The 21,344-nt window shown below is 34.8% G+C and overlaps 1 protein-coding gene across 1 annotated transcript; it reads right to left on the bottom strand.

Moving 5' to 3' along the window:
• Nucleotides 1-489, bottom strand: LOTGIDRAFT_112913 (hypothetical protein; the record flags this gene model as incomplete). The annotated part of the gene is made up of 1 exon (XM_009050999.1): nt 1-489. The coding sequence occupies one exon, from the start codon at nt 487-489 to the stop codon at nt 1-3; it is 489 nt and encodes a 162-aa protein (XP_009049247.1).
• Nucleotides 490-21,344: the final 20,855 nt, after the last annotated feature.

The raw sequence follows: 21,344 nt of genomic DNA, 5'->3' as shown, positions 1-21,344 counted from the left end.
CTATATTTCATTATAAATGTTAAAGGGAAAGTCTGACTTGGAAGATATATTAAAGGGACAGTTTGAAATGGAAGATGTATTAAAGAGAAAGTTTGACATGGAAAATGTATTAAAGGGAAAGTTTGAAATGGAAAATGTATTAAAGGGAAAGATTGACTTGGTATATATATGAAAGGGAAAGATTGACATGGAAGATATATTAAAGGGAAAGATTGACATGGAAGATATATTAAAGAGAAAGATTGACATGGAAGATGTATTAAAGGGAAAGATTGACATTGAAGATATATTAAAGGGAAAGATTGACATGGAAGATATATTAAAGAGAAAGATTGACATGGAAGATATATTAAAGGGAAAGATTGACATGGAAGATATATTAAAGGGAAAGATTGACATGGAAGATGTATTAAAGGGAAAGATTGACTTGGTATATATATGAAAGGGAAAGATTGACATGGAAGATGTATTAAAGAGAAAGTTTGACATTGAAGATATATTAAAGGGAAAGTTGACATGGAAGATATATTAAAGAGAAAGATTGACATGGAAGATATATTAAAGAGAAAGATTGACATGGAAGATATATTAAAGGGAAAGATTGACATGGAAGATATATTAAAGGGAAAGATTGACATGGAAGATATATTAAAGGGAAAGTTGACATGGAAGATGTATTAAAGAGAAAGATTGACATGGAAGATGTATTAAAGAGAAAGATTGACATGGAAGATGTATTAAAGGGAAAAATTGACATTGAAGATATATTAAAGGGAAAGATTGACATGGAAGATGTATTGAAGGGAAAGATTGACATGGAAGATGTATTAAAGAGAAAGATTGACATGGAAGATATATTAAAGGGAAAGTTGACATGGAAGATATATTAAAGAGAAAGATTGACATGGAAGATGTATTAAAGAGAAAGATTGACATGGAAGATATATTAAAGAGAAAGATTGACATGGAAGATATATTAAAGAGAAAGATTGACATGGAAGATGTATTAAAGGGAAAGATATATATTAAAGAGAAAGATTGACATGGAAGTTGTATTAAAGAGAAAGATTGACATGGAAGATATATTAAAGGGAAAGTTGACATGGAAGATATATTAAAGGGAAAGATTGACATGGAAGATATATTAAAGAGAAAGATTGACATGGAAGATGTATTAAAGGGAAAGATTGACATGGAAGATATATTAAAGGGAAAGATTGACATGGAAGATATATTAAAGGGAAAGATTGACATGGAAGATATATTAAAGGGAAAGTTGACATGGAAGATATATTAAAGGGAAAGATTGACATGGAAGATGTATTAAAGGGAAAGATTGACATTGAAGATGTATTAAAGAGAAAGATTGACATGGAAGTTGTATTAAAGAGAAAGATTGACATGGAAGATATATTAAAGGGAAAGTTGACATGGAAGATATATTAAAGGGAAAGATTGACATGGAAGATATATTAAAGAGAAAGATTGACATGGAAGATATATCAAAGGGAAAGATTGACATGGAAGTTGTATTAAAGAGAAAGATTGACATGGAAGATATGTTAATATACACATTTTTCCATGAGTGAATGCATTCTACGTTTTTCCATAAGATTAAAACAAAGAGTAATCCGTGATCTGGAGCCAAATGAGGGATAAACAATCCACATCAGCACGGCTTGAAGATGGGGTTCACCTTCTAAAATTAGACCTTTTATCATTATATGCCCCACTAACTTTTTAGATCCACTTTAAGCAGAATAGTTTATAAGGTTAGATGTGATCGCTTACTTCTCGAGGAAAGATGGATAACAACTGTCGAGAAATTCCCTAAGGCCGGTGTTATACTATGTTGTACTACTGTAATCAATTCGCTGTAGGCTCAAAGGTTGTGACCTTAAATATTACTTTTGTTTCTACGACATTTGCAATCGTTAAAAGAACAAACCTGAGTCGTCAATTTCTCCTTCTCTTTGCAGGAGTCGGGAGCCGCGATGGCTCTGTGAGTTGAATCCCGGCATACGACGATATAATACCATCGGATTTTTCAACCCACTTTCAGTGTCGGTGATGCTGCTAAGAGAGGCCGACATGGAAAAACGTCTAGTCGTTCGGATGGGACAATAAACCGAGACCCCATGTGCTACAGACTTGGCACGTTAATGTGCATGCTAATGCAGCTGTCCTGGCAAAATTTCCCTCATTGCACAATGCAGACGTTAAACTCCATTCATTTCATTTCTTTTCATTTTTTTAGAGAAGTCAACAATACAATTTTGACTCTCAATTTTGACATGCGATTTTGATTAACGGAATTGTCTTGTTTGTAAGAATTGGTATTGATAAACCTAAAAAAGGACAAGATAAGAACATGAATTGTAACTATATAAATTTTTCAATTTTTCAACAATATATATGTTTTGTTAATATTCCGGAATAAGTTTTTAGCTTATCAATAATTGTCAGTAGAGAGAACTTTTTATCTTTATCTGTTTTATGTCATATCCCTCCCTTTCAAATGGATTATACAAGTAATATGGATCTTCTATAACCAGTCAGTCTGTAGTTCTGTAGGATCTATCACTTAGTGGTTTGACTTGTGACCCTAATTAACCTAATTCTACTGATGATACTGATTTCTTGTTCTCATTTGTATCCAAGACAAGTATGTCACTAATCACAAATATTCTAACAAAATCCCTTCTACAAAATATCAAACTATTGTGTATAGCTTGTAAGCATACTTGATTGGTACTATAGAAATTTTTGCAGTGGCTCAACTACCACGGGTAAATGGTTGAACCTAGTCCACGGACCCTACCCCTAAGGGGTCTACACCTCCGAGAAAAAAATACAAGAGAGCATAATACAAAACAATCCCGGGGGAAGGGCCCCAACCCATTTTAGTCCACGGGCCTCCTTGAGTCACTGAGTTTTTGTAAATATAAACACTTTAAGTGGCATGCATGGTAATTTATAATTGTTTGGAAATACTGTAAACAATAAATGACATTATGTGTGTTCAGTAATCCAAACAATGCACAATGTTGACCATATCTCTCTGTCATTTATATACATATACAGTAAAGTACTTGCTTTACCAATTGATAGTGCTTTAAATTTGATTTTTATCTATTTCACAAATATCTATTTAAAATTCATTGAAACAATATTTAATAAGAGGATCGGTAGAATCTTTTATATTTTGGAGACGGTGCCATCGATTCCTGGTATTCACAGACAATCAGAAGATTGATGGAACCAGTAGACAATCATGTCCTCTCTATCATAATCTCATTAATCTTCATTACTCTATACTCTAGAAATTGACGACCGGATGCCACTCGGGGACTGGACTGGCTTGGACTGGGACTAGGTTTGCCATCTTGGCATCCATTTCAGAAAGTCTTCACAGTTGCTTTTTTTTCTATTTCGGAGTATCTGATATCCCTTTTGGATAGTTTTTTTTTATTTTGATATTTCATGTCAACTCGACATCACATTCAAAGAGATTCCACAAAGCCATTATTGTAATTTTGATATCACATCTGTGCCTTCTAGTTTAACGAACAGTGCTTGCAATTTACAAATAACAAAAATAAAAAAACAACAACACTTTCTGGGTGATGAGGCCAGTCAAGATATAGGTTTCTCTGATACACAGGCTAGAAAACCTTTAATATGTAACATTTAGCATTGACCAGACATTATCTCATTCTATCGACACATGTTTCGGATACAAAATCGTCTTCAAGACAGCTAGTTACATACATGGTTTTAGATTATAGAAATGTTTCATTTTGCTACTGGCTGCTTCGACTTCAGCGGTCTGATAAAAATGAGGCGTCCATTTAAATTTTTTGTAGTTTAGAGAGTAATAAACTAAAATCACATTTATATAGATTACAGGCCGGTAGTCAGGCGTTATTGTTTGGTGGGGCAAGTAATATATCCTGAAGGCAATGGGGTATGGTTTTTAGTTGCGGTAATGGAATTGGTAGGTTGTCAGAATATTTTACTTTCAATATCAAGTGGAATCCTGAAGTCGATGTTTTAAATCGCATCCAGAAAATCGTAAATATCATTGCTAAAACTTACTGTGACTCTTTCGTACTGAATGTCTTCAAGGTGGTGAATTCATCTCAAATGATACCATCGAGTATAGTGGTGGGAATTAAAAAGATAAATTGAATTAGTCACGTATTATACTTTTATAGTCAAACTACCAGTAAGGTATTAAGGTTAAGATCTGTTCACACCAAACCATCCCAGATTGACTACCATCGACCAAATTAGCTCCGAATGACACTAGACTGGTGTAACATTTTCATTAGTTGATTTCAAACCTGATTTACACCGTTTCTTTTGTCTAGACGCAACAATGTTATCTCTTCTCCAATTTGGGCAGAATCCAAGAGGATGAGAGAATATCAGGAGGTTTGGTCCAAAAGAAAATGGTTCCTATTTTGGTAACTAATTTATGTAAAAAAATTGGTAAGAAATAAGGGTTTGAAGTAGAATAATATAATATTTTCCAATTTTTTATTTAAAGATGGAAAACCTCGAGAAGCCATATCTTAGCTGATATAATTGTATTATGGATTAGTGTTTAATTTACTATTTTTATGCAAATTCTGTAAGTTCGCCTGCTATCATCGTTGTTTAAACCACTTTGGGAACGCCCCTTGGTTGGTTGGTCTCTAATAACAAGTAGCTAAAGCCAACTTTGTTGCCATGGAAACCAAAATATTTAATTTTAAACAAGGTAAAAGTCAATATGAAATATCTGCTTATATTTTTAAGGTAGATTATATTTAACATTAGTAAGACCGACTTGAATTTAAAATACTCAGTGTGCTTAACGTCATCCCTGCTTTAATGTTAATTATAGTGATGTCATAAGAGTATAAATCTAACATAATTTTAAAGGTTTTCTGGTGAGTTTTATCAGATAAAATTCATTTTGGGGGTTAAAATAAGACTAATTCATGATGTTTTTCAATTTGTTACCAATCTGAAATAGAAAACATGTCGTCATTTTCAGGTTGCTTCAAAAATCTGACTTTTTGGGCAAAAAATGACGTTTAAGTAAATAATGACGTCACGCACTTTTTGCAAAGATGCCTTCAAGGATAACAAATTGGTGCTTATCAAATTTTGAGTAAAACGGTTTAATTATTTATCAAATCGGTTAGTTCTGAAAAAAGTTTTGCATATTTCAGTCGCTAAATTGGGTCTTCAAATTTTATATCCTAGTACCTAATGTGAAGTTTATTTTTAGTGAGTCCCAATTTCTCCCATGTTAACATGGATATTCTGAAAGAATATATTTTGAGGTTTCAGAAAAATATAGTTTCGATCTATGGTGGGGGTGGTGCCAGGTAAGACCAAAGACTTCCAAAATTGAATCCACAACACAGAATATTAAAAACTCGTATATTGTATCTTGAACATTGGAAGAAAGGAATAAGACTCAATTTATGTTTTATAAAGTTGGCACATAATTCTGTTCAACAATCAGATTGTATCATGGAAATCTAGATAACAACCAAAAGAGAAGAAGAAATTATCAAGTCTTTGTAGTATACTGATATCACTTCCGTCTTTATCAGCCCCACCGGAGTCATTTAATATATTAACTCTATGATCAGGTCTAAAGATAGTCCCTATTACAATGTTTTATATTAACCCACATCCATAGTCCACATTGTCCAGTATTTAATAGACTTATTCCTGTAATTGTACGCCATTGAAGAGTTTTGTAAGCCCTTTATCTAATAATAGAGCTCATTTGTCCAACATCTTTATTGTGTTTGTCAATTTGTTCCAATGTCCCACAGCCACTCGCATCTTTCTCTGTTTTCAAGTATTTTGTATTTACTCAATGATATCGAGTCTCAACCTGGATCGTACTTCATGCCACACCCTTCCTCCAAGTTCCATGATTTCAATACTTGAATACAAAGTGTTTGATCGATAATTATACTACATAAACACCATAAAATGGCACAATTGTTCACTTCCGGTTAGTGTATTGCCTTTGGTATAATTCCACTGCTAAAGTTGCCTAGCCGTGATAGCAAGAACCTAAATAGAAAAGCAATTGAAAAAATCATCATCATTCCCCATTCGTGGTTAACCACGCACAATTTTTCACTTCCGGAGGAGCCACGACTCCGACTAACGTCATGTTATGCGTTCAGTTTACAAAGCGTTTCGTTTGACTTTGTACTTTTCTACTGAATAAGTCGGGTAATTACAAAAGGTTACACCTCGCAAGACAAATTGTTATTTTAAAGACGGTTTTATAAAAGCAATGTAACCAGTGGCTGCTTAGCCTTGAAATCAAGAACTGTCATCGAAAAAAAACCCAAGAAAATATGTTAAACAAATATAGAGCCATCTTCGTTATTGTCTTTAAATATCATGTAATTTCTCCATATTTATATCATGTCCATTTATAACATATATATAATTAGATATCGACTTTTTACCAAAATAATATTATTTTAAGTCTCCTGGGAATTTTCCGCTTCGCTAGGTAGTAGCTGGAGAGAGAAGTGACGAGAGGTGAAGACGTCAGAAGAAAAACAGAAAAACTCGAATATTGGCGTGTTCGTTCGAACATCTCATAAACAAAACAAAATATGAAAATATAAAATGCAATGAATAATTTTCTGCTCCAATACAACCAAAATACAGATCTAAATATTTCATTTACGTTTTTTTTCTGAGGCCTACTTCAATCATTCATTCCTTTCCTAATAGATGTAATGGTATCATTCTGACCACTGACCACTGACCACTTACCCTAGACTGAAACATCTGCCTGTTTTGTGAGAATTTTCCGCACCCCCGAAGGTGTGAGGATTTTAAACCTATTTATTTAAATTGGATCCTTAAACCCAAGATATATTCAGAAGATGGGTATTATTGCAGCTGCAAAACCATCATTATCCCCCTAAACCATTTATGTCGCGTCTGTAGTTCAATCAAAGTTTATCTATCATAGGCCATTTAAGATTGTGCTCCACACCAAAAGTTCAAGGGTCACAGGATCTAGTTTTACTATCCAGAATCAAACTCTCCCTATATACTCCAAAGACTAATTTACAGTCACCGGAAACGTAATTAAATATATGTTTTAAAAACGCATCTTCGGAGATGTGGAAAATCCCCATCAAACAGGTCCTAGATTTTCTGACTCAACTTCAGTCGACATCTGTGAAAATAGAGAGGTAGATGTTTCGGAGTACACTTTCCCCTCATTTTTTAACAAAACGTCTGAGACACGAATCTAACATGGACGCCTATATCTACAGAGATCTGTACTCGGTGCTCGGAACAATAGCAGTTTATTGTGATCAGATTGTTCTTGTGCTTCCTACTCTGTTACTTTCTGCTAGGATGGCTGATGAGTTAAGATGACATTAAGTGATATTTTCACTGACCTAGACAAACAGGACTGCAGGTGTTTCATTAAATTCTATCTAAGTTTCCTGTATTCCGTCAAATTCCAGTGGCATCGATCTCCTCCCGTTAATAATTGAAACAAATTTTATCTGACTTGACTACAATTGGATCAATTTTAATATTGTATATTTCAGTATATAGTTGTAGGGCAATATCATTTCAAAATGAAATGAAATGAATGTAGTCTTAGATATAATTTTCAAGGCAGCTTAAATAAATAAAAAAGATAAAACAAAATAAAATTCTTGTTCAGTAAGTTATAGCGTCATTAATCATGCTATCCAATCAAAATGACCGTGAGCTACAATTCTATGTGAAAAAAAAATGAAATACCAAAATACGAAATATTGAAGTATTCCTCATTTCACGGTGGTAGTACATGTAGAAAACGGAGCATATGATTGGTTGAATATCTCAGTGACCTTGAACACTGAATGTACAACAACTTTGCCAGTGGTAATAAGAGTCGGGCAAAGAAAAACCTGGGCCTAAACATCCAAATCTGCATTTCAATCAATGCAATTGCCATGTCTGCTAGTACAGTTCTGACGTAGAATCTGACTGTGCCTTTTATTTTTTACATGATATGAGATTCTAGGAAAATAGCGTGTACCTCCATAATCGTACCTTACTTCATTTGTAACAAATTTCAAAATATGATTAAAATACGTTTTCGCCCAAAAATATGTGTCAGGATGCACCATATCACTTTTATTTTTAAAAAAATGTTCTCGAGAGGTTTCTACCTATGGCTAACACAAAACCGCCACATTTTGAATTCATTCGACAGTTGTCCCTTCATTGAGTCAGTCTGCCTCCTATATGCACCCCCACCCCCTCTCGGAATGCTGGCGTCACCACAGAATAATGCTGCTAGTTTTTTTTAACCTATTGAAATTTCCATTTGATCACAATACATATATTTATGTTTCATTTCGCGTTTATTTTGCGTGTTGGTCCATTAAAAATACACCACACAGAACATATAGATCTGCATTTTTATCAGATTGAATACCAGGTCGAATTACCCAGTAACAATATAAGTAATGTCTAGCTATAGGTAGTATGTAAATTGCTGTATTCAATAAGTAAATGATAGAGCTGTAACAGGCAGTTAGCTGACATTGAACATATCACTATATATCCAGACAAACTTAATTAATTCCATACCACTTTACTCTTTTGGTCGTTTACATCTTAACTTACAAAATAAATCTGAGCATCAACTCATAGGTCATAGGTCATACCTTGGGATTTTCTACTCGGTTTCCTTGTTGATGCAGGTCGTAGGGGCTGACAAGGAAACAGTTTCTAGTAGTTCGGACAGAACAATAAAGAAAGGTCCCGTGTACCGAAGGATGTGCATCCTACGACAGTTGGAAATCGAAAAAAAGAGTAGGCTAATGCTGCTGTTGAGACAAGTTTTTCTTCTTTGCATACTGCATTGCATCGTATGTCTTCGCCGGCCTAATCAGGAGCAGTAACGTAAAACTCCATTTTGACCAAAACGTTTTTGTGATCAAACTCTATCTGAACCGACTTTGCGTTCAATTGGACGTTTTTACACAATAGTTTTCATAAAAAATTCTGCCTATTTTAAAACTACCTGACATGACTCGATTCATTCAGATGAAAACAATAAATTGCCACGAAACCCTTTTTTAAAGGTATACAGCCTCTTAGGATAACCAAAACATTGTGGACTTACTTGGAGTCAAAACTATACGACAGAGTCCCTTTATAATCCAATAAATCCATAAAACTAAATAATAATTCAATAAACAAGTAAATTTGAAAGATGCCTGAAAGCGTGTTTCAATAATTATTTCGTTTAATGGATACATCGTTATATAGAGATTTTATTCATTATGACAAATGGTAAGTCCAACTGATGAATATATTTATACACTTGTTGAAGTTTTAGACTTTAAATTTTATGTCCATTCTAAGCGGTAGTATCCCTTTAAAGCGTGTTGCTAACAGAACCAAAAGCTGTATTATAAAGTCTAAATGAACCGAGAAGGTGGAAGAAAAACAACAGTAAAATCATCAGTCTGCAAACCACAAATCATTCAGAATTTATTCTTTTCTTCTGTAAAATTGATAGCTAATCAGAAAAACTCGCAGCATTAAAGAAAAAAACGAAATAATTTTTATTTATATTTTCCTTCTTTCATGATTAAGGTCAGAGAAGAAGACAGTATTCCAACGCTGAATGTTAAAGTGCGCTGATAGATAGGCCAACAAGTATCACCTAATCTTGGTGGTTTTGTTTGTTTTATCTGTCAACTGCATAACGAACATGATTGCGCATTTATTTCCAGCTTTTGTGTTCAAGCTAATGGGTCAGACTGAAGTGTTTGACTTTGAAATGAAATGAATGAAGTTTTACGTCCTACTTTTTTGCACCATATGGGCTAATGAAGACGCTATGCTGGGTGCATTGAGGGATATTTTGCTAGGACAGCGGCATTATCCTGCTCTTTTTCAATTTCCAACTGTCGAGGGATCTTTAACGTGCACAGCCTATAGCACAAAGGGGCTTCGGTTTATTGTCCCATCCTAACGACTTGACGCATTTTCCCCTGCATCAGTGACAAGGGGAAACCGGGTTGAAGAATCCGAAGGCAACACCTCAATCTATGCCGGGATTGAACCCTGGACCCTCACTGAGCCACCGCGGCTCCCATGAGATTGACTTTGAGGGGATAAAAAAGGCTTATCTTTCGATTCTTTCTGAAACCGTAATCGTAGCCATCTGTTATTTGTATACTACGTGGTTCGTCTACAATAACGAAAAACAAATTGGTGTAGAAGAAGGAGGTGGCGACAGTATGAAATTGAAACAGATTAGGCCAATGTCACTGTATTGGCAAAATGTCCCGATTGCACACTGCTTGCCCATCCCCATTGGCCTAAACAAAAGATGTAAAGCTCCATATCCTTTCATTTACTATTAGTATAGGGATGTGGCCTGAAAATCTGCCCCTTTCACTCGTATCAACTTCGGGACTAGAATGCTGCTACTTATTCTCGTATATTGAACGGAGATCGCCATATTGAAAATAAAATAGTTCCGGTTGCTCCCGTTTAATGACGCAATGTCTGTTTTTAGTATCAGACCTACAATAACAAAGTATATCATCTAGTTTGTGAATCTATATTTATTTAATGGTTACTGCATACTTTATAATTAACATAATTATATCACACTAAAACAACCATTTATTATTCGTGAAATAATGTTATTTGAGTAGAATATTTGAAAACTATTTTTCACAATGATTTGACCGCTTCAATCAAAATCAATCTTCAGACAGAGTTGTCTGCTCTTGCCAATTTACCTGGCAATATGTCAGCCTTTAATGGTGGAACTCACGACAACTAACGAACAATGGCGAAGGTTGAGCAGCATGCTGTCAGTTGGTGAAGCAGATGATTATTAAATTACATTCCATTACGACTGTTAGTAGACTGCCTATTTTTTCTAACGAAATAATGACAGAATTTTCACGTTTTAGATCATATCATAGTTGATGACTTATTATTCAAAACGACGTAATGGTTGATAAAAAAGTTAATTCAATTCTATTTCCTTCTATCGCTTAAGACGAAATTAGAATTTAATCGATTTAAACTGTATTTTTTTAATTCATCTTCAGAAACGACCGATTTATTGCGACATTTAACAATTTGGTGTAAATAAAACATTTATACTGCATGTAGGTGGTTTAAATTTTACAAGGTTTTACGATGGGTTAAATTCCCTATAGATTTAAATTTCAATATATTTAGCGACAGGTTTAAATTTATAGGTATAGCGATAGGTTTAAATTTATAGGTTTAACGATAGGTATAAATTTATAGGTTTAGCGAAAGGTTTAAATTTTAATAGGTTTAACGACAGGTTTTAAATTGCAATAGGTTTAACGATAGGTTTAAATTTTAATAGGTTTAACGATAGGTTTAAATTTATAGGTTTAGTGATAGGTTACATTCAATAGGTTTAGCGATAGGTTTCTTGCAATAGGTTTAGCGATAGGTTTAAATTTTAATAGGTTTAGCGATAGGTTTCTTGCAATAGGTTTAGCGATAGGTTTAAATTTTAATAGGTTTAACGATAGGTTTAACTTTATAGGTTTAACGATAGGTTTAAATTGCAATAGGTTTAACGATAGGTTTAGATTTATAGGTTTAACGATAGATTTTCAATTTTAATAGGTTTAGCGATTGGTTAAATTCCCTATAGATTTAAATTTCAATATATTTAGGAACAGGTTTAGATTTATAGGTTTAAATTGCTATAGGTTTAGCGACAGGTTTAAATTTTAATAGGTTTAACGATAGGTTTAAATTGTAATAGGTTTAGCGATAGGTTTAAATTTTAATAGGTCTAGCGATAGGTTTAAATTTATAGGTTTAACGATAGGTTACTTTCAATAGGTTTAGCGATAGGTTTATATCAATACGGTTAACGTAGGTTTAAATTAGGTTTCATTCAGCGTAGGACAAACATTTTTTATTTATTATTGCATTATTTAAGTTTGTTCCATCATTACTATGAAGAAATCGGCAAATAATGTTTTCCTTCTCTTATGAATGTTACTGTGCTAATATAATCAAATTACGTTGAACAAAAAGGTCGTTAAACTTCGCACTGTTCTGTACCCTATTGGAATAATATTACAAATTTCTATGGACATCTACCTTTCTAAGCAAGTAGTAGTACTTTTCCACTAGATGAAAATAGATTGATACCAGATTCCCGAGAGTAGATATATTTGTGAACCTAATATATCATACAAGGGCTTGCTGTTAAAAGAAAGCTTTAGATAACTGGAAAGCAACACGATATCCTTAAAGTGTTATAGCCCTTTAGTTTCTCGCTTCTCATCGTGCCAGTATTATATCCCGAAGGGCAATGAGAATTGGGGTTAGTCGTGGATCTCAGGAATTAGTAAACCAAGAACTAACGATCCGAATCGCAAAACGAAACCCGAAATCTAAAACAACATGTTGGCGAAATATTGGTAGCAGCTTTTGACATTTTCACATGAGGAACTATATCAATCATAAGTGTGTAAGTATTTCAGAAATAAATATTTACAGATTTGCAGCATCAAAATTTTACTATTTGAAAGAAAATAAATTGAATTCATTATCAATATTGTTGCTTCATTGTTGACAAACAGAGGACAGGGAACAGGGGCTGGGGATTGCACGGTCCCCCATGCATAGCTTATTCGTCAGGTAATGGATGGTATGTGGAGTCACCTTTGGAAAGAAAACGAGACGAAACACCCAGCTTTTAATTTGCGTATATTGATATTGGTCTCATAGTAGGCATATTTTACTATTCCAATTCCATTTAATAAGCTGAGTAAACCTGACATCTATCAGTTAGTTAAAGGCCTAGATTACCAAGAGACATCAAACGTGCGTAAACAAGAACTTCAGTAATGTCAGTCATCATACGTTCGTGACTACCACGGCTTACTTTCAATTTGTAACAAAAAAACTGTTGGCTGTTAAGTATTCGGTGAATAAGACTGAAAGACATAATAGATTCTGATTCTTATGTGATAACAGAGGTCTAATAAACATAACGAATCTTGATGAACTAATTTTGCGGAATACTGGAATGAAATGATCTCCTGACAATAACTTAAAGGGATTGTAAAGATGTTTCTAATCTTTCAAACTTTAAGAACTCTTTATGTGTAGACTTAAGAGGGAAGAATTGACTTCCTCGAAAATACCCTTTCTTAGGTAGGGTATAGCCGACCGGTTTCGTTCTTGATTGAATTCTTCAGGGGTAATAACGTATAAGACAAAGTGCCACCCCTATTTATGCTAAAAAGAATGCGAAGGCGAATTTAACACCCAACCACCTTCCAGAAGCCAGAGCAGCCCGATTACCCCCTACCATCTTACAGGGAACGGAACATTGGAACCATAAGCTCACAACCATGGCTCCCTTAGGTATCCACGAATTCATTAAGCTTTGCTACCGTCACTAGCCAATTTTATTTCTTAATGTGTAGAGAGAACAATGCTAGAATCGTTTTGCACCATTCATTATTTCTAAAGTCTGACAGAAAGTAAGAATGATGTTAATCGATACTATCAATGTCACCGATACAAATAAAAAGTTTAGAAAACCTCTTTACAATAAAATACAATCCTTTTAATAAAAATAAAAAGTCTTAGGTCAGATTCTATGATGATGACTCTCACAAAGTGAAAGCCAAATTGACAAACCAATACCAATATCAGTTGTTCATTAGATATTTCTTTCACAAAGTGTTATAAAAGATACCATATAAGCGTAGATACTCATAATCAGTTATAAGATGCATGGTTAAAAAACTGAAACTCTCCAAGCGCTTGATTTAAATAACCAATGGGTATATAAACAAGAAGGATGCTCGGTTGGAGAAGACACAAACCTTAGCCACTCAAATGGTTCACTAGCCGAAAGATAGCAGAGTTGACCGTCACCAAAACACACGTTTTTTTTTGTATAAACAATATTTATTTAATAATAGGATTAGGGAACAGGCTTTCGCCTACAATACCCTCTCCTTAAAACACGGTTAGGTTTAATTTTTGCTTTACTCTGAGAAGTGCTAAATAAATATTTCAAAAGGTGTATTTGATGTCAACTCAAAATAATATTAAAATATCATGAATTGATAAATAATCATACAAATTAAGTAAACCCTGAAGAATCTAGGACAGGAAGTCAGTTGACAAACCAAATACCTTAACTTGTTTTATCAAGTGTAAAAATAGAAGGAAAAAACACCAGTAGCGTCCAGTGTGGCTGAGTGACCAGAACGAGGTTATTGGAATGACAAACACATAAGGGATCTTCATAAAGGTGACAAACCAGAATATCACTTAAATATCATTAACAAGGTCGGCATGGGATAGTATAATGACCAATGGAACAAGTCCTCATTTTCACAGTCGACAAAAGAACCAGTTGCAAATAGGTGCGAATAATGCCGGGAAGATTAATGCCGGGAAGATTAATGCCGGGAAGATTAATGCTGGGAAGATTAATGCCGGGAAGATTAATGCCGGGAAGATTAATGCCAAAACGGTTTGTCCAAAGACAAGTTGATCTCCGTGAACCAAAGTCATCCAAGTGTTGTTTCTTTCTTTGTACCAAAATTACTTGCTCTCTTAGTGAAGTCGATGTCACATAAACCGTGTAATTTGTGATCGTTTTTTCAACATCGGGAAGTTCGACTTGAGCTTTCATCGAACCAATGGTGAGAGAATTCTACATTCGTTCACGCTACCAATACAACAACAATTGGAGATCAGGAAAGAATTAGAACCGTGTCTTGGGAAAGAACATGTACAGCAGAGTTTGGAAGACTGTGTCTACGAACTGTCATAGCTTTACATATACCCTACTTGTTAATTTGTTTCACCAAAAAGGAAGGTTTGGACGACCTGTTTACAGAATGTCATGATGTGTTCCTACTAGGAAGTGAAATGAAATTGATTTTACTCCCTACTGATTTGGCAATGACAGCGGTGAGCAATTTGGAAATCTTTACGGGACAGCGGAACTTGCCTGCTTTGTATCGATTTTCAACTGATGGTTGATCTCGAACGTGCTTAACCCGTAGCACACGGGGCTTTGGTTTATTACCTCATCTGAACTAGACGCCACTCCGACCTGCATCACTGACAGGGCAAGCCGGGTTGTAAAAGCGAAAGGTAGGCCATTATCTCGACTTACGCCGCTATTGAACTTCAGGTAAACAAGAGAGCGCCCAACTAATTGAGCCCTTACGACCACCGTTCAGAATGGGAGAGAGCGATTAAGCCTGATGTCGTAGGAGAAGTCGCTTGATTACATTCTCTGTCATCACATGAAGGTAATTTCACTTTGTAGTAAACATCAAAGCTTAACATGAATTGGTAAAAAAAGTCGACTTTCATGACTTCAAAATATTGCCCATTGTCTCCAAATCATTATCAAACAAATTATCAAAATCAAGAATTAATCAAAATCATATTAAAGAAAAAAAAATCAAGGCTTATAAATGATAGAAATTTAAAATGAATTAATCAAAGGAACTCACCAATTGGTACAAGATTAATTTTATCCCTCTTAGCGTTAAGATTGGCACAGAATAGATTGGCACAGACTAGGAGTTGAAATAGCAACTTGATATAAATAATAGGGTACATTATATACTTGATGAAATCTAGTCATTACTAAATACTACGCTGTCAATACCACGTGCTCTACGATACTAATACCACTTCAATACATTCTTCTCTATCCACACTTCTTAACGCATGCGCTTCATCCATTCTCATCCTGACATCTGCAACGTTATTTAAGACCTTATTTTCCTCATCAGAAATCCGTTTAATACGATTTGTGAAACAATTACACGCGATTTCACCGTAGATTTATTCGCATCATTTTAAACCTTGTGTGACACTTTCAAGATGAATTTAGAATTTAAATGATTTAAGAATTAAGAAACAAGGAAAAGGCTTTTTGGGATAATGAAAAATAGCAGACTATTAGCTGTTTTATTAACAAAAAGTTATTCTTAGAATACCAAGTACTATTTTGAGACTGATATTCAAATTAACTTTATAAAATAGGGAAATGTCGATATACCAATGAAGATGCGAAGACAATGGGTAATATTCTTAGTTGAATAATGGACAGACATTTCGTTTCCAAATAAATAACATAGCTGAAACCGATAAATCTCTGTTAAGGGTATCTTCACAATGATCAAGGTATTATTACTCATTGTTATTAATCATTGTTTATTATGAAGATGTATTAAAGAATGCCGAATTGACAAATCCAATGTAAAATCGCATCAGGTGCAGGGTTCAATTTAAATTGAAAATTTTTGATAACAATTTGTCACATCAAATTGTTTAAAAAAGAAATATTGGATCGCAAAAAAAGCTCATTTTGTCTCGAAAACTGTGATACAATACCGCTTATTGAACCCTGATCAGGTATTTCTTAATGGGGTAGGTGTGAAATTTGTTTGATTAACCATACTTTAGCCTCAGAAACGGGTTTTTTTAGCGCTAAAGTAATCAGTAATAGTGTTCACAGCTCACCCTCGAAATTTGAGCCTTCAAATCCATGTATGTCTAGAATTATCAACGTTTGAAAGTTGATGAGTCGTCTTTTCTCGAACCCCCCCCCCCCCCCCCCCCAAATCCCTTCAGGGGGTTCGCTAAATCCCTATTCGGGAAGCTCATTCCCAAAATGGCATTCCTAATCTGAACCAAAGTGAATTCATCCATACTAGTCGTAAGGAACGTCAAGAATATACCGGACTGCGACTAATTTGAATCTAACATGAGGGCAACTGGCTAAAAAGAATGAAAAAATCAAACAAGCACTTGATCAGAGAATTAATAATTTCCTAATTAAAAGTCTGGCGCCTTATGGAGCAGGCCGAAACTTTGAGTGAGTAAGATGTTCGAACAAAGGCAAGAAAATCACTTTCTTAATATATTCCATACGTTCTGAATAATCTTACCGCATTAAAATGTAGAAATATTTTTGTAAAGCCGACTGACTCAAGCATCAGCTGTTTCATCATCGTAAATTGTTATTTAAGTACGATTAGATATTTAAATTGGTCTGTATTGAAACGATTGGAGATCTGTATGCAGTCAGACTTGATAACGACAAGCCGATCGATGCGAATATTGAAATTACAATTTTATATTTAAAGATCGGATGGCATGTTGACAGTGGCTCAACAACCACCGGCATCAACTGAACCACGTCCACGGGCCATTATATCACTGGCCCTACTCGTTTAGTTTAGCCGTATCTTACACGCTTGTATTTCGTTTACGACACCAATCACCATCGTTGGATATGTACGTGGACATGTGCCTATACAATTGCAATCAATGAGTACAAATCTACAAGCTGGCATGGTCAACGTATTAGATATGAAATCAAAAGTCATCCTGGATCCATCAAGATAAATTAAATTGATATAATGATTCACAAGCTAGTATTCTAAAGTTACTCAATAATCTTGAGTAGCTAGAAACACTTTGAAACAGACAACAAATTAACCTATGTATCGCTGATATGATTCTGTGTGCTTCATCGATGAATCGATGTGTAAATGTTCGTCGTCGATGTGAACCCTATTCTAAGTAGCGTTTCCTAAGATAAAAATTCGACAATCAAAATGCAAGGTTCGGGAACACATGAAGGTTGATTGTATATCACGAAATCTGCTTTTTAACTTTCTATTGAACTGGGCGCTTCATCAATCCCTCTAACCCAATGACAGACAAACGGGCGAAATAGAAAACATAATAGGGTCGAGTAGAATACATGGAAATTCGAAGAAACTAACAGCACGTCGCCACTTTAAAGTCTGTTGGAAGAAATTCCGGTCCATTTAGTTATAAAACATGATATTACCCTCAGGAATTGTCGGCAGTAATTAATACAATAACTGATTATAATACCAGGAAATATAATACCATTACCAGCCAGCATTCAATAATCCCACTGTTTGCTTTTAACTGTAGAGTGTCGTCCAGCAATAAATAGCTGTCAGGGTGTTTTAAGGAGACATGGTAGTTCTAAAGGCGTTTATACACAAGATACGAAACTCTACGATACAAGAAAAACACCGAAACAATAAATATTGCATACATTATACATACAGGGTACGGTATGACACTACACAACGTGTCGTACCGTGTCGTGTCTGAATTGAGGGCACTTTAATCAACCCACACGTCGATCCATCGTGCTTTCTATCAGAGGTGTTATAAGCGGTATTAACTCTTTAAACCACTAAGTGATAGTTTGTTGGTGATGAATATTGCATGAGATATCTCAACTTCCTACATTTTATTTTAAACACTTCTCGACTTGCATATTGTTTACCATCAAAATCTTATTCTCTTCGCTCACCGATTTCTAAATACATATTCTTATTCTGTTTTTCTCTGTATTTTGGAGAGGCGTCAAAAACGGCGACGAAAAAACTGTTCCCCAATTCAGTTCATTTGAATATGTGAATAAAATATTGTTTGAAAATAGACAATATTCGATTTATTGTGCTATCGTGGACTTGGAAGGGGAGAGGGGGGTGGTAAGCCAAATGGTATTTACCAACGTGACGTCACAATTGTGTATAGTTTTTGAGATTACTAAAACCACAGACGCCATAATATTTCAAACAGCTTATTCCATGTTCTTAAAACTTAGGAAAACTATTTTGAATCTTTTATTATTTAACCATGTGTTTCGTCAATGTGAAACCATAAGAGTAAAGCCGATGTGCACCCAAGTGCTTCGTCAATGTGAACCCACGTGTAGAGCCGGTGTGAACCAATGAGCAGAGTAAAACTCAATTCATTTCTATCGACCTTATAACTATGTTTTATATTGGTTAAAGATTTGATTTGGCCTTATTGATAATGATTACAAGCGGGATTATTAGCTCTGACCTTCCACACTGCCGGCTGAACTGTTCCGGCTACAGGCGATCTCGGGTCATTATAGAGCCAGATAATTATAAGATAAAGGAAAAGTTGTGATTTGATTAACTAGAGACTTTATAATTGCCTTCAGTAATCGAAGAATTTGTCTATTAAAGAATTAATGTGCCTTAGAAGATATAATACAGATTTAGAGTTGTCATTCCGAATAGACCGAATATCGGTAATATTCAAAAATGAATTACGAGTTTTACGTCTTACATGTTTGCACCTGGTTGAGCTTCTGAAGACTGGCTAGACATGTAATATTTTCGCGATTTCCAGGTCAGTGATTTGATTAATAATATTAATCAAGTGATTGTAACAAGGACTAAAAAGTAGACGTTATGATGTTGGTTCTATAGCAGGGAACTGGTAGGAACTAGGCAGTCATAATAACTTCAGGACTTGAATGTTGTTAGTTACCCTCGTCTATTGAACGGAGATCGCCATATTCAAAACATGTTTCTGTTCAAATGACGCAATGTCTATTTTGAGTATCAGAGCTATAACAACGACCTGAAGGTTCATAAGGTCTCAAGTCAGTCATGATTATATTTGTAGAGGTTATCGCCATATCCTAAAACACCGGCCGAGTATGGAAAATAACTGATATCAGTAAAAACAAGTAGAAAAGACAAAGAAAGAAACCAAACACAGCAAGCATATAAAAAACAGGGATGGGAAGGGAGGGTTTTTCTGTCAGGGCAGCATGGTCAGATAGGGAGAAGCTTGGAGTGACATCTAGGATCTGAAATATCCAGGGGAGTAATTACCTATCCTGGGTGTTAAATTGTTAACAAACAAGTGGATTTTTATTTATCTTCAATAACACCACCTATTGTTAAAGTCACTTTCTTTCCAAATTTACCGACCTTATTACAAGAATTATGCCATCCAAAGATGCAGAAGTATTCTTTTCCCATTGTTTACAATTAAACCGGAAGTCAATAAACCTTCCCGCACAAACGACAACTCTTGTAGGCATGAGTTACGAAAATCCAGAATAGGTGTTATTATTTCGTCTTGCGAATTTTGAAATTACACAGTAATTTGACCGTGCCAAAATTACTACGCTATTCTAGCCAATCAAAATCAATCATCAAAGTTATCTGCACTTTTATTTAATATGTCAGCCTTTTATAGCCGAGTCAATGTTCAACTCACAGAAACTAAAGAACACTGGCGAAGGTTTAATTAAATGAGGAACTTGATACTAGAAAGACTAGTGTTCAAGACTACTGGAGGGATGGTTAACTGGATTGGACAGGAGAACTGGTGTTCGAGAGTACCAGGTAATCATAGGAAGATCTGGATCTAGAGAGGCCTGTAATCAAGACTACCGGAGGTATTGGTAAGAAGGCATAAACAGTGTACTTTGTTGTACGAGACTACAGAAGTGTGTTTTGAACTCCCTGAAGGACTGTTATTGATCTTAATCACAGAATAGTGAGGTGCCAATTCCCACTTCATTCCATTATCCTAAAGGTCTTGAAAGCCTCCAGGAATTCGGCAAGTCGTTCATCATAACACAAATAGAACTTATACGGCTTCCAAGAGAGGAATCTACAATATCACTGCACACTATCCACGTCAAACCTAATTCACTGTTACTAATGATTTAGTCAGTTAATCACCCTGGGTGACCGAGAACACAAATTGGTCAGAACAAAGCATCTTCATTAGCATTGAATTAGAATTGTTGTCATTATCTGGACGAACATATTAATAGTCTTCAAAACTAAAATAAAATCCAGATTTTTAAGAAATACAGTAATCTGATTGGATAACAAAATTAAATTTAAAATCAATTTTAATGGTTGACCAATTCTCGAACAACAAAGTGTACTGTTTATGCCTTCTTATCAATACCTCTGGTAGTCTTGATTACAGGCGAGGATCCAATACATGGAGTTTTAATATGTCTTATATAGTAATATAATAGTAGACTAGTATATTGTTGTTAGAAAAGAGTTCAATTATTTGAGTTTGATACAGAATAACAGAATTGCTGCACATGATCCAGACTATAATAGTCCTGTTCGGTAATGGCTTCGATGAATTAATTTCATTCTCTGAGACACAGAGCAAACTGCCGTCGTCTCAAACAATCTGGTCGCTATTTGAACACTGTGTTCTAAATCTGACCATAAAAACATTCGTTGAGCCTAGAGCCATCTGCTAGTTAGTTAAACACTATAATCTAATCAACGCTTTGATTACAGTCTAACCATAAAAAATACTGGCATTGAGCTAGCAAACTGTCTGTTTGCACAAGAACAATGCATTTCATTAGCAAAGTGATGTCGTAAACGGCATGTCATTTAATGAAATTCATT

This window comes from Lottia gigantea (assembly GCF_000327385.1).
Source record: "Lottia gigantea unplaced genomic scaffold LOTGIsca_16, whole genome shotgun sequence".
In the NCBI taxonomy this organism is placed as follows: domain Eukaryota; kingdom Metazoa; phylum Mollusca; class Gastropoda; family Lottiidae; genus Lottia; species Lottia gigantea.
This window is presented reverse-complemented; position numbering and strand designations above follow the sequence as displayed.